General features: G+C 42.1%; 2 protein-coding genes across 12 annotated transcripts in view; one reads left to right on the forward strand and one right to left on the reverse strand.

Annotated features, from left to right (window-relative positions):
• LOC110319043 (complement C5-like) overlaps positions 1 to 12,058 on the reverse strand; it is a 17,865-nt gene extending 5,807 nt beyond the window's left edge. For 2 of the 3 annotated variants that reach the window (XM_029535718.1, XM_029535716.1), the window contains exons 1-5: positions 11,953 to 12,058; positions 9,192 to 9,387; positions 5,570 to 5,732; positions 1,245 to 1,315; positions 845 to 936 (exon numbers count right to left, since the gene is read on the reverse strand). In XM_029535718.1, the coding sequence (XP_029391578.1) occupies positions 845 to 936; positions 1,245 to 1,315; positions 5,570 to 5,732; positions 9,192 to 9,387; positions 11,953 to 12,041 (611 nt within the window). In that variant the 5' untranslated portion in view covers positions 12,042 to 12,058. The remainder of the gene's footprint in view (positions 1 to 844; positions 937 to 1,244; positions 1,316 to 5,569; positions 5,733 to 9,191; positions 9,388 to 11,952) is intronic. The other variant, XM_029535717.1, reaches the window with a different exon arrangement.
• A 9,877-nt stretch (positions 12,059 to 21,935) lies between these two features.
• Cntrl (centriolin) overlaps positions 21,936 to 24,029 on the forward strand; it is a 75,176-nt gene continuing 73,082 nt past the window's right edge. For 7 of the 9 annotated variants that reach the window (XM_021192972.2, XM_029536468.1, XM_029536464.1 and 4 more), the window contains exon 1: positions 21,964 to 22,073. The gene's annotated coding sequence lies outside the window, so the exon portion shown is untranslated. Of the gene's footprint in view, positions 22,074 to 22,110; positions 22,149 to 24,029 lie in introns of those variants that run through there. The other 2 variants (XM_021192973.1, XM_029536463.1) reach the window with 2 other exon arrangements.

Genomic DNA, 24,029 nt, shown 5'->3' on the forward strand with positions numbered 1-24,029 from the left:
AGAGAGAGAGAGAGAGAGAGAGAGAGAGAGAGAGAGAGATGCACACACACAGAGACACACACATACTCACACACATTTCTTTTCTTTTTTTTACAGATTTATTTATTTTATTTGTATGAATACACTGTAGCTATCTTCAGACACACCAGAAGAGGGCATTGGATCCTATTATAGATGGTTGTGAGCCACCATGTGGTAGCTGGGAATTGAACTCAGGACCTTTGGAAGAGCAGTCAGTGCTCTTAACCGCTGAGCCATCTCTCCAGCCCCAACACACATTTCTATTAAACCAAATCTCTGAACTGTCTAGGCAAAAGTGCCCTACTGCTAGACTGTAACCAACCCGCCACTGGCCTATAGGTGGAAGCTCTGTTAGGTTCCTTCAGAGGCTGCACTTGATGGTTTTGTTGAAAAATCAAAAAGGATTACTTAAAGATTCTTTTCTCTTATAAACTTTTATTGCTCTTTCTATAAAAAGAATGGATGGGAAAAATTTGGAACCTTTTCTGTATTATGCATGTATGTATGTACTATGTACCTATGTGTGTGTGCTCATTTATTGAAATAAGGTTTTGCTATGCTTCCCAAACTGACTGGTAAAGCCTACATTCAAGTGATCCTCTTCCCTCAGTATACTGGGTAGCTGAGATTCTGCTATGTTGGAGCTGTGCTATAGAATCTGGGATTCATTTTTGTTTTGTTGAGAATTGGCCTTATTTTTATACTTTGAGAGGTTTCGCATGCCCACATCTGTGCTGTCCTCTGTCAGCAGTAGGTGGCTCCACTGAATTACCTCTGCCTGTCAACAGAGGCTTCAGGTGTTTGTCAGAAAAGGTTTACATACTTGGGATTAGAGGGAATCTCGAAGTCAGGAAAAGAGGCGATCCCGGTGAGATTATTTCCCTCTATTGTGTCAACTTTGGACCCTTCAGGATCCTGTGGGGAAACAAAACAAAACAACAAGAAAATCCACCCCTGCCTTGGTTCATTATTTGTTGTTATCAAAGAATATCTGGTGACAGGTAAGCTTTAAAGAATAGAGATTTATTTTGTCCCCACAATTCTGGAAGCTAGAGTTGAAAGAAGCCCATACTGGACAGGAGAGCCATGCGGCTTCAACTCTGGATGGCAAAACAGAAAGGCAAGCAAGCATTTATGAAGAGTTAGGGCTCTCCCATGAGAACAACCCTTCTCAGTCCGTGCGTCTGTGGGGGAAAGTGCCACAAGACTAAGTAAATACTTACTATGAAAGTTAAGACTGTTTCTCTGGTGACCGGTGCTAAGTCGTCATTCACGGAGTAGACACCAACCTTTACTGCAGGAATAAGTCATATCGTCAAAAACCTTGTTAAACAAAGACTAATCTAGTTTTTGAAACAAACACCTTCAGGGTGTAAGTGATCTAAAATACACTGGATGGCATTCTTGAGGATGAATAAAATAATATATATATTTAAACATCTTTAATGAGATAAATCTCATTAAGAATTATATAATCTATAGATAAAACATATTTAAAGGAAATGGTTGTAAACATATACATTATTAAAGATTCTTTCATTTCAAAGCAAATCCTTATGAGTTATTTCTACAGAATAAGATAGTTCATGAAAATACTTATGTAAAATTTCCTGAGAACATGTAATATAGTAGAAAATTACTTAGGTCTATAATTAGGCCACTATTTATTGTAATTTCATAATATCAAAAGAGAGAGATCTACTGTGGGTTATATGAAAGCATTCAATACTGCCTTCCCCAGGGCTGAAGAGTTCACTGGGACATTGGGAGTTAGGTTCAGATAGCATACATTCTCCCAATTACAACACTAGCAAGGCTCCAAATTAGCTCTTCCTGCAAAGCTATCATGAATGTGTGATTGCATTGTATTTGTGCACATGTGAAGAACATGCGATTATTCTTTCCTCTTTAAAAGAATAGTAACAACATCTCAGAACTGCTAGTTTCCTTGGCCATGCTAGGCAAGCATTCTGTCACAGAAACAACACTAAACCCTTGTTTGCTTGCTAAGTAGCCCAGGTTCTCCTGTGGTTCACAATCCTCCTACATCTGCCTCTCATGTTCTAGGACTATAGCCACACCCCGACACTCTACCAGACCTCCTACTTTTTAAATTTTGTATGTGTATCAAAGCTTATTTATTTTTTAATTTGCTTTCTTATTTTTATACTTTAAAGATAGGTTCACAGAAAAAAACATTAGTGGAACCTTGGCATATTTTTTTTATCTCGGACACTGCATTTTTAAATCTCTACAAGTTCGAATTTGAGTCTTTAACATATCTTTTTTGTCTTTGTTTATTGTGCTAATATTTCTTTACAATAAACAATTTTATTGTTATTGTGTTAATATTTCTTTAACTTAACATTTTGATTTTTGGGGAATTAAAGCATGAGTACTATAGATACATCATTTCTACCCCTTCCTATGTCATACACACACACACACACACACACACACACACACACACACACACACACTATACTATTTCCCTCCTATGCACATGTGTTTAGGACTCAGGATTGGATCAGCTATCGGGGGCTCATCCTTGGATAAAGCTGACTTTCCTGACCTTATCAGCCATTGGATGACTACCTATAGTTCTTCATCTAGGAGTGTGGTCTTCTAATTTTCCTCATCAATTGCTCAGAGATTACATGACCATGGGATGCCCAGTTCCGAATGGTACATCTAAAACACAATCCTCTACATATGATTCAGGGCACATTGTTGACCAGAAGGCAGAATGCCTCTGAAGGCTCAGTAATGTGGTTTCCTAAACTGCAAAATAACATAGTGGAACTTCTAACCCAGCTCTTTGGGGACACAGTGGCACAATTTCATTCTTCAAGGGTTTTCAAACCACCTCACAGCCAAGTCTTGATACACACACACACACACACACACACACACACACACACACACACACACACACACACACAGAAATAGTACCATAAACCCAAAGTCATTTCCACTCTTTGCTGGTACTGAGTAAACTCTTCAAAGTCCCATTAAAACTTACTTCACCAAGGTAACAAGGTAACAAGGTAACAAGATAAAATTTATGATCAGTAAGTCCCCCACATTCTGCTCTCTCCTTCCTTCCATGTCCTCCACTTCAAATCCCCCCCCCCCCGACTGGGGACAAACCCACCTTCCCTGTCCAGTTATTAAGAAAGAATTGTTAGCAGCATGTGGCAAAAGCTAAGATCACTGGTCCTGAAGTTCCTCTCCTTGCTGGCTTCTTCTGTTCAGGGTTAGTTTGACCTTTACATTTTAGCTAATTAGTAAAACAGGAACACTGTCTCATCTACTTACTCACAGATACAAAGAAACAGTTTCCAGGAGACTCAGCACAAAAGAAGTAACAGATGCTTACATTATCATTATTACTTCAATGACTATTATTTGCATAGTTTCTAACCTAGCTTTTTGTTAACTTAGAATATTAATCTTTCCATATCAGAGGCAAGATCAATAAAGTATGTCGGAGATGTGACATATTAAAATGCCTTCTGTGTGCCAGATAGCAAAATCCGAGTAGTGAAAACCAGTCATGTATGGATGTCTTCTAACACTGTGCAGAAGAAGGGAAATACAATTGCATGAATTTTCAGGCCCATAGGTGCTACAGAGGACACTGTGGCTTTGGAGAGAAGAAGAGGGCCGAGCAAGTTGTGCCTCAGTGATGGAGCACTTGCCTGGGATGTAGGAGGCCCTGGGAGACAGAGAGTGTGAAGATGTGAGTGGGGCTGGGGCGGAGGGTGGCAGGGCAAGCTATCACTACAGGGTCCTGTAGGGATCCATCTACTAGGATGACACCGCAGGAGGTAACTGAGGGAAAGGAAGGGTTAAGGATGTTCTATGCAGAGGTGACAGCACATTGCACCACTTCCATATGGATGAGAAAATGGCAGGAAAAGCAATTGAGCTGAGGTCAGTTTGATCTGAGTCCACAGTTGGAACGTGGGCATAGTAGATAAGAGAGCTGAGGAAGAGGTCAGGGCACAGGCTACACAGAACCGAAGGACTCTCAACAGTATTCTAAGGTACTTTATCCTAGGAAACCTTGGAGACTCGTATCTTTTTAAATTAATTTATTCATTTTTATTTTATGTACACTGTAATTTTGCCTACATGCATATCTATGAGAAGGTGTCAGATCCCCTGGAACTGGAGTTTCAGACACTTGTGAGCTGCCATGTGGGTGCTGGGAATTGAACCTGGTCCTTTGGAAGAGCATCCCATCCTCTTAACCACTAAGCCAACCCTGAGACTTAAGCCTTTATTCAAAGATGTTTAAGCTGATAATCCTTCATGCATCTTCACATTACATACATCAGTAGGACTTTAGAATATTCTTATGGGCAGAGGTTACTGTCTCATATACCAAGCTGTCTTGTTGGGGTCAGAGCAGTAGTTCTGGCAGTGACACTCTGGCTAAGCTGGTGGCAACATCCTCACCCTGTCTAGGTCTTTGCTTGCTCAGCCAGGGTAAGCAGTGCTCTTGCCGAGTGGTGTGGCTATCGTTCAGCTCCAGTCTACCTCACTACTGACATCATCAGCCTCCACCAAAATTAGGAGATATGTACTATGCACAAGGTTAAAAAACAGAACAAAGCAAAACTGGGTGGTCCTGCCTGCCATTGTTGGTCCTTGCCCCAGAGTCCCATTGACGAAACACACCAGCTTCCTCCTGTCACATGCAGGCCTTGCATAAATCCATCTCTGACTCTGGATTAGAAGTTAGTGATAACAAGTGTCGGGGGAGAAAAAAACAGAATATTATATAAACAATGTCGACATTTTTCTATGTCTTATTTTTAGTTCTTTGGGGGGTGTGCAGGAACAGGTTTTCCTCAGTTACGGCATTCATGGATGGCTTCTGCCAGTTCCCTCTAACAGTCACACTGAAAATATGAAACCATGCTTGAGAGACCCTTTCTTAGGTGGATAAACATAGAAAACCAGCATCTAGACATTTCTACGGTGTACTTGGATCCCTGCGAAACACCTAATCCTCTTTTTTTCTAACATGATTGGCTATTGAACCCAAGAATTTTTTAAAATTTATTTATTTTATGTATATGAGTACACTGTAACTGTCTTCAGACACACCAGAAGAGGGTATCAGACCCCATTACAGATGGTTGTGAGCCACCATGTGGTTGCTGGGAATTGAACTCAGGACCTCTGGAAGAGTAGTCAGTGCTCTTAACCTCTAAACCATCTTTCCAGCCCCCAAGAATGTTTTATAAGCAAGATTTTAAGATAAATCACTTCCCATTGCCAAAATTGTATTTGTAACTATGTCTTCCATATTTTTGATGAACAATTTCTTTAACAGGGCAGATAAAATGATCATTGATTGTGTGATTTATTTAGCAATCCCTCTAAAAGTTAAAAATGAAAATGTTATTAGAGAGTGTAAACACCATTAGGATTTGATTTTCTCTTAGGTAGAAATTGTCTCCACTCAGTCCAGATGTTAAAAGCTGCACATATTTGTGTCAGTTTTTCTCCCCCGAGAAAGCATCATATACCCTACCAGGCTGTTGTGGAGTGTACACGGACTTGTCGGTTTGAACGAAGAGAGAATCGTTGTCATAGATGATTGGCACTATTTTTAATTCTGAAAAATGCTTTGACACAACTTCTAAATACGCATTTGAAAACGAGTTTTGTCCTTCAGACAACTGTTTGGCCTGAATCTGTAAGACAAGAACAAAATCCATCAATGGGAAAGTGCGACTGTAAAGTTGTAAAGTGTGTTGACCTAAATCATCATCGTCATCATCATTATCATCATCTCATTAAGACCAAGACTGAGCTTGAGTATTGCACCATTTTTTTTAAAAAAGAGGTTCACTTGGCTAGAGAGATGGCTCCACAGTTAGAAGCATTGGATGATCTTCCAGAAGACAAAGGTACAGTTCCCAGCACACATACGGTAACAGAAACCACCTCTGACTCCAGTTTCAGGTGATCCTATGCCCTCTTCTGGCCTCTGTGGGTACTGCACACAATGATACCCCAAAATGCATGCAGGCAAAATACTTGTACACTTGAAATTAAAAAATAATTATGAGCCAGGTGTAATGGTGCACACCTTTGATCCAAGTACTCAGGAGGCAGAGGCAGAGGCAGGTGGATCTCTGTGAGTCTGAGGCCAGCCTTGTCTACAGAGTGATTTCCAGGACAACCAGGGCTACATATTCACTTCTAGGTGAATTCTTTTCTCCATTCCCCCTGTGTAATATCCTGGCCGATAGCTTGGACACTTGACATTACTTCACATGTGCCTGCAATTACAGTACAGATACAGTGTTCCAGTCTCTGTGTGTGACTACATCCTTACCTTTATATTCAGTGATATCGGGATTGAATACATTGGCATAGATAATAAAGAAAAGAAAGGTATTTCTATGACAATTTAGGGCTTAGAAACACGGGGTAAATTTAATTACTGAAATCAAGTGCTATGAGATTCTTAAAAAAATTTAAAAACAGTAAAAAATCTATAATTTTTCTGCTCTGGGACATATTATAACTTCTATCATGGTTGTTGGCTTGGTTAGGGGACTCCTTACAGTAGGAGAGGGGCTGTCTCCGAGTCTTTTGCCTGCTTTTGGGACCCCTTTCCTCCTACTGGGTGGCCTCTCCCAGCCTTGATATCTGAGGGGCTTGTCTTATTGTATCTCATTATACCATGTCCGGTGGATCTTCCTAAGAAGCCCGCTCTCTTCTGAAGGGAAACGAAGGAGGGGTGGATCTGGAGGAGAGAGAGGTGGGAAAGAATGGGTGGGGGGAGGAAGGGGATGGAGGGAGGGGAAGTGGCAGGCATGTCTTGTTGCTGTGCTGTCACTATGGGAGCCAGTTGTCACACATGGCTACTCTAGCACTCACACATGGCTAGTGTCAGCGAGCAATTGAAGTATTATGTCAGCAGCATTTAATTGATTTAATCTAAAGGCAAATGTGACTGGTGGCTACCATGCTTCATAATACAGTAGCTAAAAAAAAGTAATATTCGGGGGAAATGAACTTTAAATTTTTATAAACCTAGTAAAAAAGTTTTTTTCACATTCATTCTCAAGAGCGATAATGGAACAATTCTTATAACTGATTAGAATTTATTTCAAGCAATGTTTCTTAATTATGAATCATAGTATATATTATAAACACACACACATAAACATATATATCACTTTCAAAGATTAAAAGATATGGACAATTCACATTTACATTTTGTTATTTACAATGAAATGAATAATCATTTTCAATTTGAAACATATGTGAATATTTCATATGTATACTTGAATTAAGCAGAAATCTACTCCTATGGATTTCAGATATTTAAAGAACTAAAATAAGGCCTAGAGGGATGGCTCAGTGGTTAGGGGTGCTTACGGTTCTTGTGTGGGACCTGGGATTTTCTTTCTCCGCCTTCACATCAGGCAACTCACAACCACCTGGAATTACAGTTTCCAGGGAATCTGACTGGCCTTTCTAGCATCTGAGGACCAGCATGTACATGGTGCACATAAACTCATGCAGGCACACATGCAAACATACAAATAAGAAAAAAAAATTAACTTAAAGATTTTAAAAATCAAAATAGAACCATAAAAACTTAAAAATGTTAGAAAACTCATCAACTCTAGCTTTAACTCTCTATAACATTTTTATTTTTGCTATCCTTATGACTTTCTCACTGCAGAGAAACATCAGTTTGTTTCTATGGAGCAACAGAGCCTCTCCGAAAGCTGACATTCTCTCATTTCTGTTTGATAAGATGGGTTGCAAGTACTTTCCCAAGCAAATGCATTACAGTGACTCCTCCTGGCTCTGGGATTTGAACCCAGAGCCCCGGGCATGCCAGGAAAGCACCACTGTTGTAATAGAAGAAAAAGTCATCTGCATAAGCTTGCTATTCCTTCCGCTGATTGTCAGTGAGAGCTGTTCTCTGCAGGAACAATGACCTCACTGGGGGCTGCAGCTGTAGCTCAGTGCTAGAACTCTAGCCTCACATGAGACCTTGGTCCCATGCACAGTGCCCCATGATCACTGGAGAGAGGACGAAAGCCATGTATTGTTTAAAGAAAAAAGAAAACAATAATTGTACTAGTTTGGGACACTATGCATATAACCATAGACTACTGAAGCTTGGACAAATGTTAAAAGCATGCATGTTTATGTTTCTCTACGGCTTTAGAGATAATTCGTAGGCAAAATTATTTTTGACTCATCTCCAAATGTTTCCACATTGACGCAGTTTTATTTTCTAGTAAAAGTTGTTAACATTTGGATGTGTTGCTTGAAAAGCAAACAAATTCTGTTTAGAATCTTGTTTAACTCAGGTCCTGCAGAGATGGCTCAGTGGCTAAGAGTACTTGCTGCTCTTGCACCTGGGGTTCTGTTCCAAGCACCTACATCAGGCCGCTCACAATCTCCAGTTCCAGGGGATCTGACATTTTCTGGCCTTCCTAGGCACCCAAAGGCACATGGCACACATAAATAAGCCAATGGAGGTACATCCACATAGAGAGACAGATGGATGGATGGATGGATGGATAGATGGATGAATAGAACTTTTAAAGAATGAATTGGGGGGCAGGTGCTGAAAAAATAGCTCAGGGGTTAAGAGCGCTGGCTTCCAAAGAACCCAGGTTCAATTCTCAGCGTCTTCATGGCAGCTCACAAGTGTCTATAACTCCAGTCTCAGGACATCTGACAACCTCACACAGACATGCATGCACTAATGCACATAAAATAAAATAAAAATAAATAAATCATTTACCAAATATATAAAAAAGGAATTTTGATAAGCTCATGTTGTTATCAGTTAGTGATAACCATGTAATATTTACACAATGGTGGACTGATACAAATGATCAAATCTCTATGCTATTAATATTCAAAACTATACATATTTTACCAAAACATTTGTATTTTTAAAGAATTATTTATGTATTTATGTATATGAGTATACTGTAACGGTCTTCAGATGCACCAGGAGAGGGCATCTGATATCATTACAGATGGTTGTGAGCCACCATGTGGTTGCTGGGAATTGAACTCAGGACCTCTGGAAGAGCAGTCAATACTCTTCACCACTGAGCCATCTCTCCAGTCCTATTTATGTTTTCAAAAGAAAGACAAATACTTACTGTTAAGATTGCAGTGTTTTGGAATTTATTTTCTGGTGATAAATTAACAGTGCCCAAAGAGTAACGAACATTTTTATCAGGATAACTTTTTACAGAGATGGTTGTGTCAAATGCCTCAGTATGGCCGTGGACTTGGACTGTAACATTTTCAGGAGCTCCAACTCGGAAGACAATTGGGGTTGAAATGATGTATCTGCTGAAACAGGAAAAGGCTCAGTAGCTTTGGCGACTGTGGTGGTTTGAATAAGCTTGACCCACAGGGAGCAGCACTATTAGGAGGTGTGGTCTTATTGGAGTGGGTGTGGCCTTGTTGGAGTGGGTGTGGCCTTGCTGGAGTGGGTGTGGCCTTGTTGGAGTGGGTGTGGCCTTGTTGGAGGAAGTATGTCACTTTTGGGGTGGGCAAGTGAGCATCTTCCTAGCTGCCTGAGGATATCAGTCTTCTCCTATCTGCCTTTGGAACAAGATGTAGACCTCTCAGCTCCTTCTCCAGCACCATGTCTGCCTAGATGCTTCCATGTTTCCTGCCTTGATGATGATGGACTGAACCTCTGAACATGTAAGCCAGCCCCAGTTAAATGTTGTCCTTATAAGAGTTGCCAAGGTCATGGTGACTGTTCACAGCAATGAAACCCTAGGACAGGGCACATTCTTGTACCCCTGGTTCATGGACATCTCACTGTAGAAGTATTTTCTAATAGTCATAATTAGAAAACTACACTCATTCTGTGACCTATGACAAATTCACCATAGTTTCCGAGAAGAAATAACTTGAAATTAAGTCCTGAAAAAGAGAGAAGAGGATTTGGTTTACAGTTAAGAAGTTAGTAATATTGGGTTTATAGTTAAGAAGTTAGTAAGAATGGGTTTATAATTAATAAGTTAGTAATAGTGGGTCACTGGCCTACTCTACCTGAAGAGGACTAAATAAGGCCATAAAGCATAACGTTTCATATGTTGCTGTAAACAGAAAAACAAGGTTGACTAGAACATGTAAGTGGGGTCACTGTTCTCCAATGAAGAAAAATATCAAATGGGCACTGGCCATCGAACACCACCTCTGTCTTTTGATGGCTGAGAGAGGTTAAGCCCCTGGTCTGTTCTGTCACCTTTTTCTGTGGTGAGCTAAATAAGAGTTATAAAACATTAGCATGCTACTACTCAAGAAAGAATGACTCTCACTAACGTAGTTGAAAGAAAGATCTTAGAAATGAGTTACATCAGTGGGTAAAGGTAAATCTACAATATAGATGAGCCCGAGGTAAAGATAAATCTACAATACAGATGAGCCCGAGGACTACCCACAAGCTAAAGGATGGAGTCCTGAGGGTGAGCTAACCTGCAGTAGCTCAGCATGTGACTTGATAAGGTCTTTCCATGTCCCAGGCTCTGACAGGAATTTATAGAACTCTTTCACTCCCTGCAGAAAGTCGCAGATGTCCCAGGCTCGGCTATTATTCCTATGCTACATGTAGACAGAAGTAATTTGATCAAGGCCAAATGGTTTATAAGTGAATGAGGCAGGATTTTACTCCAGTTTCTATGTCTCTAATTAGGGTCAAGGTCACGAGTCTTCATCAACTCCTCAGGTTTGTTTTGCATGCAATATATACAAGAGATCCTCCTGAGTGCTGGGATCAAAGGCGTGCATCACCACACCCAGCCGTGCCTGGTTTTGAAATATAAATTTTAAATTGTATGGTTTCTTAATAATCTTATTAAGTGAGAACTTAGAAAGCAACAACAATAAATCACAACCGCATCTGATCTGAGTGGTAAAAACTGGAGAGAGCCTACACAGAAGAGAATTACGTATAAACCCCAGAGGACCCAGACACTGAGTCATTTAGGTGCCCCAACAGATAGGGGTGCACCCATCACCCAAGCTGAGAATTATTGCAGGCAACTGCCAACACTATAATATTTTTAAGTTATACTGTTACATTTTAATGTATAACTTAAATGATACAAGCTCGAGGGAAGCTCTTCTGCCTGTCACACCCTCACTGAGGGTCACAGAGTAAGAGCTCAATGGGCAGCTATTGAACCAAACAATTTGTCCATGAAGTGATTGATTCCCACATTGTTCATGAAACGCTTTGTCACTGTTTCTGAAAAAGTGACGAGCTGCCTTCCAGTCAGGGCCACCTCGACACTGTACAAAGAATTCAGAGTCTTTCTCCGCATGGACCATGGGAGCCCGGGTTCTGACCTGAGTTCCCTCAATACTGCTTGTTTGTTTGCTTGTTTTTGAAGAGAGAAAGAGGATCTGAAGTTAGACGGGGGAGGATCTAGGAGAAATTGGGGAAGGTGAAAGATTATGATCAAAATACTTTTTTGAAATGTAAAATAAACTAAGTAAAAAAAAAAAAGAGCTGGTCCCCAAGGAACCATGGCTCAACTGTAACAAAAAAACACAAAGAACTAAGAACCAAACATAAATGAACAAAACAAAAACAGCAAAGTGTGTGTGTGTGTGTGTGTGTGTGCACACGTGCGCGCGCACATGCGCTTGGGCATATATGTAGTCTTTGGTTACGTGTTTGTTGACTAGTATTGTGAGTAATATCTCTGTCCTTCTTACAGGCAGAGGTGGTCCAACAGCTGCCGTGGGTTAGCCACTCACTGACTCTAACTAGGCAGGACTTTCTCATTCAGATGGGCGTCTCAGAGGAACCCAAACGGTCAGATTCGCACAGTCTAACGAACGTCAATCCTCACAGCTCACACACACCATACAACAAAGATGCTTTGCTTCACTTACGTTTGTTCCTGTCCCCAACTTTGCTCAAGGAAGATCAGAAACAGAAGTGTTCCCCAAAAGCCCATAGCTTGAGACGGTATCAAAACCATATATGTCACCTCTTTGAAGCTACTTTGCATTTAAGTAAAGTGAACCTGAAATTTGGGGATCAACTAGGTCACGTTAATTATTAACACAAGGAAAAGGGATCACTACATAAGACAACTGAAATCAGAACAGAAACAACCATGTCAAGCCCAGGAGCACAGGCAGAGGTACTGTGTAGGAAGTTGCACCAGGACACTTACTTTAATTAACGCAGAATGAGGACTCAACCATGGGAGCCTGGCCCTGTGAAGACAGGCTCAGTGCTAGAGGCAGGAGTCTCATTGCCTTTGGCTTTCTCTTCAGGTCACTGACTCTGATGCTCTGGCATTGCTCAGCACACTTGTGACAAGTACCTGAAACAATTTAAAAGAGGAGAGAGAATTATGGTACTCATGGAGTCTGGAGTCTCAGCCCATGGCCACTTGTCCTCATTGCTTCTGGCCCAGGCACAGTGAGCCACACAGGGACAGTGGGCAGAATGCTTTGGAGCACCCTCACCTCGTTAACTTACAGGAGAGTCGATGACAGACAAGGACCAGATCTCTCAAAGGCATGTCTCTGGTCATCTACTTCTGTAAATAAGCCCATCTCTTAAGTCCTTGCCACCTCCCAGTAAGGACATCAAACTATGACCCCATAGTGGACTCACCCATTGATAGCTCAGAGCACTCACAGTCCAGTTGCTCCCATGAAAGGGCTGGTCTTTGCTACTTTGTAGATTCTTCTTTTTCCCCACCCTTTATTTTCCCTCTTCCCTGGTTTCACCCTGTAACACTACATAGGAGAGATACAAGGAGACAGGGGAGAGAGAAATTAGAAAAATCACTGAGTGTAATTTCTTTCCTTTTGTTTCTTCTTTGACCATGTCTGCTAACAAAAGGCAACCAACCTGACTCTAGAGGTCCTCACATTTATGCACTCTCTGAAAAGTTCCCAGAATTCCAAATGTAACACAATTGCAGAAACTATCTGTAGCTGGCAAAACCATGTTTCTGCTAGAGCATGAGGCAAATGATGGTCAGCTGCTGTGGACAGTCTGAAGCAGCCCCATATCCCACATCTAGGATTAAAATGAAAACACATTCTTATATTTCTGTGTTTTTATAGAAACCAAAATTCAAAAATTGTTGCTACACATATAAGCTGCAAAGAAGCCTTTAACATGTAGTGCAATGAAGCTTTTAACATGTAAGCAGCTTCAAACCTTATATCTTAGCTTGGGTTTTACTGCTGTGAAGAGACACCATGACCAAAGCAACTCTTATAAAGGCAAACATTTAATTGGGGCTGGCTTACAGGTTCTGAGGTTCAGTCCATTATCATTATGGTGGGAAGCATGGTGGTATCCAGGCAGATATGGGACTGTAGGAGCCAAAAGGTCTACAGCTTGATCCAAAGGCAGATAGGAGAAGGCTGATTTCCAGGCAACCAGGAGGAGGGTCTCAAAGCCCACCCCCAGAGTGACACACTTCCTCTAACAAGGTCACAACTCTTCTAATAAGGTCACACCTCCTAATAGTGCCACTTCCCATAGGCCAAGTATATTCAAACCACCACACCTTAATAATATATGATAGGATCTACTTAGATCTGATAGTGACAGAAACCCATGTACATTTGTTTTCATGCTGACACAGTTTGAGGATGGGTCTGAATTGGACAAGGCTCACAAGGTGATCCCTCTTAGAGAACACCTGAGTGATAGCATCCTTGGTCCTATAAACAGTCTATGAACAACCGACATCTTCCATGGAGGGACAAGGGATGCTTTGTCAATTGCCAGCCTAGAGAAGGGGCAATGCCCTGACCATGTCACCTTAGTGATGCTGGCATTAGTAAGTAACCCAAAAGTTTAGTCTTTAGCAGGGAATGCCCATACTCTGGCACCCACAATGGGAATTGGCATTCATTCAAACACAGTATATTTCCTTAGCAGGGAATACACACACTCCCGCACTGGGAATCTGCAGTTCATTCAGACACAATGTATTTCATTTAAAAAATGTATACCTCTCAATGGATTTTCACAGCTTTCATGTAAGAACTGAAGATGAAGATTCCTGTAGCAACTGGCTCTAGTTATTTATATGTAAATAAAACCACAGGCAAATATATTGGGAAATACATGTATATGTAGATTAAAATCTTACCTTTAAGATTTTTAATTAAATCTACTTTCATAGTGTTTTATATTCAGGAGAAAGTGTTTTAGTTATATATTCTTTCTATCTCCCTATATATTTGCTATTTGCAAGAAGATAAATGTCTCTAAACAAATTTGTATAAACTGCCATTGCTTGTCATGCTATGTCAGCACTATTTAATTTGCATTCCTAACACAATCCTTAAGAATCTATACATACAAATAATGTATTTCAATCATTTTCACACCACACCCCACCCTTCCAGCCCCTCCCAGACAGGTTCCCTATTCTCTATTGCATGTCCTTATTATATATATACTACATATATTGCACATACATTAATACACACATATATCATACTGGGCCTAATTTGTGCTGTCCATATATGTATGGGTATGGGACTATCCGCCGAAGCCTGGTCAACCTACCAGGGGCCACACCAGTTAAGAAGCTGACAATTCTTCCCTGGCGGCCACCAACTGTCAAGGCAGCTCAGCTACAGCTTAGCAACACGTTTATACTTGTTAGAGGGATAAAGGCGAGCAGAGTGGAATTTGATGTTCAAATTTCTCTGAAGGTGTCTCTTACATGTGTCCTGGAAGAGATGTAAACTGACCAATTATTTATGTCTTGACCACTCAGCGCATTATCTCAGAAGGACATCTGTAAAATAGTTCAGCTGGGTTGTGAAAGATGAATCTAATTTAAACAGAGAGCTTTTGCCATCATTTGGGCAAAAGTCAAACCATGTAAGTAAAAACCACAACGTTAGGCTTCCTTTAAAGATATCTGTGATGTGCTGGTCTCAAGCTGTTAGCCAGAGAAGGATAATTTACACCGCTCCTTTTGTGTGTGAGTTTGTGCAAGGACTCACATTATCGCTAGGAGAGAAGCAAATGCAGTGGCAAACACTGGAACCAAAACAACTCCTCAGGTCAAATTCCACACTGTTCCCAGAGCTTGTGTAACTGAGCACACAAACCTTTAGCATTCGCAAATATTGCAACTTTCAAAGTTCTTTTTTTCAACTTGTGTCAAACAGAAGAAAAATAGTCCAGGTAAAGTTAATGTTTCTTCTGGACAGCAGCGCTCCTGCAGGAGAGGGGTAATGATTGGTTGGTGGGCTTTTGCTAAGGACAGCTGTCCTGGGCACAGCAGGCTGCTGGGTGGACCTGGCCTCCACACACTAGATGTCAGTAGAACCTTCGGAGCAATAAAATCACCCACCCATACTGCCAAAGGTTCCTGAGGGAGAAGGGAGGGCAGAGGCCCCTTGTTGAAAATCTCTGGGGTGGTGTGTGCATAGCTTAGAATTTGTGGAGAATGAAACCTGTGTCCCTATTAAATATACAGAACCCAGCAGGCTCTTCATGGGAGCTGTTTGAAGTTTCTATTGAAACTTGTCACCACCACATACATCCTTTACCTGTATATCCGTGGGTCTCAACCTGAGAGTCGTTATCTCTTTGGGGGTTGAAGGTCACAGGGGTTTCCTAAGATCATCAGAAAACAGATATTTACATTGCAATTCATATCAGATGCAAAACTACAGTTATGAAGTAGCAACGAAGATAATTTTATGGTTGGGGGTCACCACGACATGAGGAATTGCATTAAAGGGAAGGTTGAGAACCTCTGCTGTACATGGAGAAGTCATCACTTCAAATGCCATTGCTCTCCTGATGACAACCAAATCCACATCTCCATTAAAGGCCTCAATTTCCAATGTTGGAGTAGATATTCTCTATCTACATTCATTGAGCAGCCATATCCAACTGAGTGCATTTGACCAGGATACATGGATACTAAACTTTCACTTAACTTCCAGGGCCTTTCTCTTAAACACTGCAATTGTAACTGCTTTACACAAAGTCACCACGTATATCTAATTAGCATGTGAAATTTAGTGTGCTCAAAACTGGTATTTCAAAGACCTTCCCTACTGTATTACTGGTGTCTGGGGAAGGCCAGCAACATTGAAGACAATGATATGCAGTATCAAATATTCATCTAAACTCTAATGTGTGTATACATATGTATATATACTACATATATGTATATACATACATACACACTATATATATGTATACTATATATATATATAATATAAATATATGAATGTTTGTATGTGAGCTACATGCATGCTGGAAGCCTCAGAGGTCAGAAGAGTCCCCTGGAACTAGAGTTTCAGGAGGTTGTGGGCTGCCATGTGGTACTGAGAACTGAACCTGGGCCTCTTCGAGATCAGTAAGTATTCTTAACAGCTGATCAGCCCCCCAGATTCTATTTTTAATGTGAAAATAACACATCCATCTCATTAGTGTGCAGACATATTGGATTCCTGGGTCAGGGGCTCCTCTCTCCTTCTTATGTCCCTCAGATTTTCCATACCTTCTTATCCTGACTCAGAGTTAAGGTCGAAAAACTGAAGAAACTGATATAAAGTGACAAGTTCTCCCCTCAAGTTATTTCCATCAAACATTCTGTTGAAGAGATGATGAAAGTAACTAATACAGAAACCTTTTAAAGCTACCATGGAAAATACAGTGGTCTGGATGAAAACCACTCTTATAGGCTCATAGTTAGAATGCTCGGCCCCCAGTTGGTAGAACTGTTTGGGAAGGCTTAGGAAGTGTGGCCTTGTGGGAGGTGTGCCACAAGGGTGTGCTTTGAAGCTTCTAAAGCCCACAGCATTTCCAGTTAGCTCTTTCTGCCTCTATTCTAGGATGGTCCCTCTTTAAGTAGCTCTCTGGTTTCCAATTTGGTTGAAGCTGATGAGAGATGAGAGTGAGATGTCAGATAGATGGAGAGGAGGTCAGGATGTGCTTCCCTTTTCTCCCTGTGGGGTCAGTGCTTGGCAGTGTCCCTCTCACAGATACCACTGTCCCAGGGTTCCAGGATCAGCCCTTCCTTCCCCTTCACTCCAGAGATAAATAATTAGGGCCCTTTAGCTTGTTCCTAGTCGGGGAGTGATTTATCATCGTTTTAATTCCTTAACCTTGACCCTATTTCTCTGTGGGTTTTTTTTCCTTTACTAAACTATCAGTAGTAAATGTGAACCATTTAGAATAAATGTCCAGCAAAGCTAAAGCTATAGAGACCAAAAATAGGTAGCAATGACATGGATGGAACAGGGACTGAGAATGGAGACCAAATTCAAAAAAGCATGAGGAAACCAGCCACAGCGAAGGTTCTTCACTTTAAAAATTATTGAATCAGTGTATTTAAAGCGGGTAAATTTTATAGATGTGAATTATGCCGTATATGTGCTTTCAAAACTGCAAGGGGTTCTCCTCCCATGCTGGCACTAAAATCTCAGGGTCAGCTGGATAAATAAATACAAAGCACCCTTCTCTCTATGGCCTCTTCAGTGTCAGTCCTGAGAGCCCCTTTATAAAAAGGGCAGGATGTTCAAACTGTCAGCTCCCCGGTTTGCTCTAGCTATAGGAAAGAGCTTCATAAAGTGGGAGCTACAGCTCATGGCTTGTATGCTTCGGTGGAATTGAGTTTTTCAGGCATTCAAGGAGTGGTTGAGAAATTTCTTTAGACATGCTGAACTTGAGGTATTGCTGACATATCATTACACTGTGGAGTCAGGAAGGATTTGAAAATATCTAATAAAATAAGTTAAAAAAAAAAAAAACAGAAAGACTTGGTTCTCCTTCTCCATGGCCCACTGTAAAGTCTTTCTCTCTTGCTGCAAGTCACGGATAATCTACAGAGTGGTATTTTGAGGTCAAGTAGATGTATTTCATCATCAATATTTCATACACTTTTTTTTTTAAATTTACTCACTGTCTGCAGTTGTGTGAGGGCTGATATAATTGTGTGGGCCAGCCTGTTCAGCAACTTAAGATTCTTTGACATTTGTCTCTTGAATTGGGTTCCAGGCATATGCTACCACAGTCAAACTCATGCATGGCTTTTTACCATTTTCTGGAGATCTTTTTTGGAATCAAAAATACTATGCTGAGAGCAAAAAGAGGGAGGGAGGGAGNGAGAGAGAGAGAGAGAGAGAGAGAGAGAGAGAGAGAGAGAGAGAGAGAGAGAGATGATGTTTTCCTAATTTGGTCATTTTCTCTATATTAACTGGCTAGCATTTTTCTGAAAATGGCAGTGGGGGCACTTTCTTTATAGAGAGATCCACATAGGCCACTTAGAAGACCTTTAAAATTAGACACAAAGTTATAGGTGCGTAGAGCTGGACACAAGCAAGTAGCACTTGCCTTTTGTCTGCTCTGGTCTTCAGTGTTTGGGGGTTATGCCCTTTCACTCCCATGAGAGAATCACTTTGACCTTAGGAAAGTGAATAGTGAATCTGGCTTTGGGGGTACAGTTCAGAGAGAGAGAGGTGTTCCAGATGTGCAGGACTGGCTCGAGCTGGATCTGAGCGTTTAAGCCTGGCCCTGGCCTTCTTTAGAGGCAGACTACATGTCACAGACTACATGTCACAGACTACATGTCACAAACCTCAGCACAGCAAAAAGCCTAGGATAATGCAGGTGGAGGCGGGGTGTTTGTGTGTGTCGGTTTGTTTTTTATGACATGCTGGACATCAAAGGTCTTCACATTCTGAAGTCAAGTGCATTCCCGAGTTCACACTGTCTCAAAAGGGAAGCCTGAAATTCTACTCCCCTGTCTCCACGCCCTGTTCTTCTGCATTTTTCACTACCGTCCCATTTCTTTGAGAGCCAATATGGTATCTAAATTCATCCACAAAGCAAACTCACAGAATATTTACATGCTAGGGTTATTTTGTATGCACATATTAACAAAATGAATACAGAACAAGAAAACAGGAACAACAACAAAAACCCAGTTGAGGGAAGATAGTAAAAGCAGTCCGTGAAGTTTTCATTCAGAATCAGATCATTTTCTCATGTCTACACTCTCAAGCCTCTAAGAGAGGATTTATATTTATCATGGAAAATATTTTTTTTGTAAACTATACCTTATTCTGTGAGACTTGAGGGTAAAAAGCATAAATGAGCAAGTCAGACAAAATCCCAGCATGGATGGAGAATCACGGCCTCAAGTCTAGCTGAGGAGGAATTGGCAAGTGATGGATGTTGGAAGACTCAGCTTTCGTCAGGGATGAGGCCCCTGAGAGTCTACCCATGCTCCCGTAGACAACCCTAATGCCTACACGCATATACTGACAGCACTAAATAAACTCAGTGGCTTTACAGAAAAACAAAACAAAACAAAACAAAACAGGACGTTAATCTGGGAAGGAAAAGTGTGATGGTGAACTGGGCAGGAAATGAGGGGGTTGTGTTTGATCAAAACACATAGCTGGGTGGTGGTGTCGCACACCTTTAATCCCAGCACCCAGGAGGCAGAGACAGGTGGATCTCTGTGAGTCCGAGACCAGTCTGGTCTACACAAAGTCCTAGTTCCAGGACAGCTAAGGCTACACAAAGAAACCCTGTCTCAAACAAACAAACAAACAAACAAACAAAAAACCAATAGGATAGACAGGCAGATAGACAGACAGGCAGATAAAAAAATACCCTACATGAATATATGAGATTTCCAAATAACAGAACAAGCTTTATTTCAAAATATAGCCATAATTTAGTCAAATTTTAAAGTCACACTAGGAAGTCACAGTAATGGCAATGGTGGAAGCTGGCCACCTCTGCCTGACAAGTCCCTCTGATTCTCTTTTTAAGGTGATGCTCAGAGAAATTAGTGTGGATTGCATAAGAGAATCGAGTAAGAGCAACCGCAATAGCTTTGCTAGGGTTTGGACAAAAGATCTCGAAAAATCTAAGTCACTGTGCCCTGGCTCATCTTCCAATCCTGGAGACAGCCAGCAGCCATATGGCCTTCCCATCTCCCCAGCTAATATCTATATTGTAATCTAAGTGTAATCCAGAAAAATGACAACTCATACCAGGGAATAAATTAGCATGGAATGTGCGCTGCCCTCACTCTTTTGTATATTTACTCTTGTTGGGGGTGGCTCTTCCAGTGTGCTAAGACGGACTTTTAATAATCATGGTAACGAGCCAGTGGTCTCCCTTCTTAAGTCTCTAAGGCTGGAGGCACAACCAAGATTTTCACCATGCTAGACCCAGAGAAGGTTAGTTACTACATCATGAAAGAGGAAAATAGGGCAACATGAAAGCAGAGAAATGAGTGTTCTGAGAGAGACCCCTGGATTTTGTGTGTACTCTTTGATGACGACTGACTGGGCTGATGAATTAACTCTGACACGGTGTAATTTGACTCATCCGAATGCCATTACAGATTAGGGAAATCAATCATGAGTTTGTACAATTAATCCAAGTCTCTTGTTGAAAGACAAGTTCCAAAGACCAGAATCTCACCAACGTATGTACACTGAACTAATACCTAACGTCTGAACCTCAACTGACAATAGGTCCAAAGTCCTTTCAAGGTTAAATGGATCTTTGCATAGAGTTTGCTTTTCAACAGCCAAGAATTGTGCTGCAAAGTTGCGGGGAGGGAGCATCGTTTCCATCAGATTCAATAGTGCCCCCTGCTGGAAATTATCAGAACTTCCCGTTAGGTCAAATTACCGCAGTTTCTACAAACAGGCTTAATGCTGCTTAAAAGGTTCCTCTTCATATTTAGTGTCTCCACGCCAGACGTTTGCATAATTCATACTGAACTACATTTGTGTGTTACTTATGTTTTCTTCAAACCGCTCTGAATTACTGAATATCCAGCTCGTTGCCAACTTTCCCAATCCTTCCTGGGGTTTGTACAAGCTGTTTCCCTCGCCAAGCAAACACCTGCCCTTGGTTAAACTCTTCTTTCAGAGTTAAGTTGAAAGCTGACTTCTAAGAAGTCTTGCTTAATGATAATAGAACATACGAACATATCAGCTACTGTTCTAAGTTCTTTCAAATCATTAAGGTTAACTGCCAGAAATGGGGACCATTATCTGTTAACATGAGAATAGAAACTGAGGCAGAGAGGAAATTTGTGAAAGTGTTAGAAAAATGAGCCAGGAAGTTTGTGGTAAAGAAAGGAAATGTTAATGCCTGACTGGAGAATAAGGTAGTTAAGAAAGATGATGGAGAGGCTGGAGAGATGGCTCAGTGCTTGAGATCATATGACTGCTCTTCCTGAGAACCCAGGTTCGATTCCCGGTACCCATATGGCACCTCACAAAGGTCTGTACCTGCAGTTATATGGGATCTGATGCCCTCTTCTGGCCTCCGCAAGCACATGGCGCAAACAGGAAATACAGCAGAAGGCTGCACTTTGGGGCAGGATCTGCTCGATTCTCTGTAAACCCTTGCTTTAGTTCTTTTGTACTAACATAAGGGGCACTCTTGGATTGTGAATCCTAGGTTCATATAGCTCAAGTGAATGGTAGCTGGAGCCCAAGCAGTCCTGAGGTGCAGCCACGTCCGGCTCGATTGGTTCCCAAATAAGACAAATTTGTCCCCGAAATAGTCGCGTAAAGGAGAATGTGCATCCAGACACCGGAGAGCTCAAGGCCTGCCTTCCATCATCCCAAGATCGAATGCTGCGAACATCTCTATATTGGTCCCTCCGGTTGTAGGGAGAGGAACGTAAGCCTTCTCCCACTGCTTCAGTGGAAAAACCTCTCCTCACAGGCGCCCAGAAGGCTGACCACAGCCCGCCAGGTTCACACCCGGAAGCCTCGCACCTCAAATTGAGCGCGCACAGAGGCGGCCAGGGTGGCGGGAAAACGCCTCCGCCCCGCCCCGCCCACTACTCCGTGTCGGAGGCGTGGCGAGCACAAGCCCCGCCCACACCAAGCCGGCCCTCTCGGCAACCGGCACAACACAACAAAATGGCTGCTGTGCCGCGGGTCGCCTGAGGGGAAGTATCCCGGCGTCCCCGCATCGCCCCTCCCGCTAGGCCGTTCCTTCCCGTGCTGAGGCGGTGAGTGTCGTTCGGCGCCTGGACCGAGCCGGGGTGGCGGGCGGCAAAGGCCGGAAGGCCGCGGCCCGGCGTGAGGTGGGCCGGCTCCGGACGCATTCGGGGCGGGGGAGTGTGCTTGGGAAGGGGATTGGACGGGAAGGAGGAGGGCCGGGGCCGGCGTGGGCAGGGGAGGGGACGGCAGGGGAGGGGAGGCGTGCACAGCCGAGCACTGGGCGCTGCGGAGTCGTCGCCGAGTTGGGGTGCGGCGCGTGGAAGGATGAGGTTCCCGCAGGGAGGAAGAGCGCCGGGGTGTGTCACCGTCCGCGGGATAACTGCGGTGGAGATGGGCTGGCGGTCCGGAGGGCTCTGCTGTTTAACCTCAGTCCTGTGACTCTGAGCTTGTTCCTTTTTTCTTTTTTGAAGCGTGTGTGGATGATGGTGGGGACGGTGGACATACCGTGATGCGCATATGGAGGGCAAAGGACAACTTTGTGGAGTCGGGTTTTCTCCACTTATCCGTGGGGCGACAGATACAGAACTTAGAACATCAAATTAGCACCGAAAATGCCCTTACCCCCGAGCCATCTCACTGGGGCATGGCCCTTAACCACTTCCTAGATGTCTTAGTTAAGGCTTCTATTGCTGTGGTAAGACCTTGTGACAGAAAGCAACTCCGGGGGGGAAAGGGTTTATTTGGCTCGCATGTCCTTGGTTGCAGTGCGCTGAGGAAAATCAGGGCAGGAACTCAGTGAGGGAATTGTAGAAGAAACAGTGGAGATATGCTCCATAACCTAGCTTGCTCCTTCTGGCTTGCTCAGTCTGCTTTCGTAGGCCACCCAGGACTTGCCCAGGGGTGGCACATTCCCCGATCTGGGCCCTCTCTCATCACTCACCAATCAAGAAAATACCCTACTGACTTGCCTACAGGCCACTCTTATAAATTCATTTTCTCAATTAAAATTCCCTTTTAACACATATGTCTAGGTTTGTGTCCAGTTGAATACATATATATATATATATATATATATATATATATATACACAATATATATATATATATATATATATATATATATGTATGCACACTTGATCATGTTTCTTCATATGTAAGAAATTAAATCATTTTTGAGTGCCCGGCATGTGTCTGGTACAGCTGGTAAGTACTATGTAAGAATAAAGTCATTTAGAATTCAATGAAACTGTGGAAGTTGCATTCACGCTTAAAACCTGAGCAAGTCACCCCAGTGAGTAATTTGTCTTAAGTCACATAGTAAATGAAAAATGAAGGTTTTTATGTAGGCCAGGGAGCTCTAGGATTTGAGGTCTTGATTGCTACTTCTTGCTTGTAAGCGAGATGGGTAACTGTTCTCGTATAGCCTCTTGAGGATTTAAGTTTGGCAAGCTCTGGAGCTGGAGAGATGGCTTGGAGGGTTAGAGCAATGGCTGCTCTTCCAGAGGTCCTGAATTCAACTCCCAACACCCATATGACAGCTCACAGATGTCTATGTTGGGAGCTGATGCTCTCTTCTGGTGTGCAGACGTGGATGCATATTCATAAAATGCATACATAAATCTTAAAAAAATTAATTTGTCAATGTCTTTGCAGTGTTTATCCTGGCCCCTTCAGGCAATCAGTCCATTTATTGTTTCCTCAGCAGGCAATCCCTCTTTCCTCTTGTGGCTTCTAGTCTGATCAGAGAAACAAGAAACAGGTAGTTTCACAAATCCAATTGAATGAATGCTCATAAATCCTTTGGTGCAGAGTCTGTTTAATACAGAGAGACCATATTCTCATACACTCTGAGTGAGGAAATCTTACCTTCTTAGCTATGTGATTTCTTAAGAGTTTCATACTCTTCAAATCATAAAAGTTGTTCAGTAAGGTTAAATAAATAAGCTAATAGAAAGGGGTAGAAAAGGGTTGGTGTGTCTGTTTGTTTGCAACAGGGTTTTTCTGTGTAATCCTGGCTGTCCTGGA

This window comes from Mus pahari, chromosome 3 (assembly GCF_900095145.1).
Source record: "Mus pahari chromosome 3, PAHARI_EIJ_v1.1, whole genome shotgun sequence".
Lineage (NCBI taxonomy): Eukaryota > Metazoa > Chordata > Mammalia > Rodentia > Muridae > Mus > Mus pahari.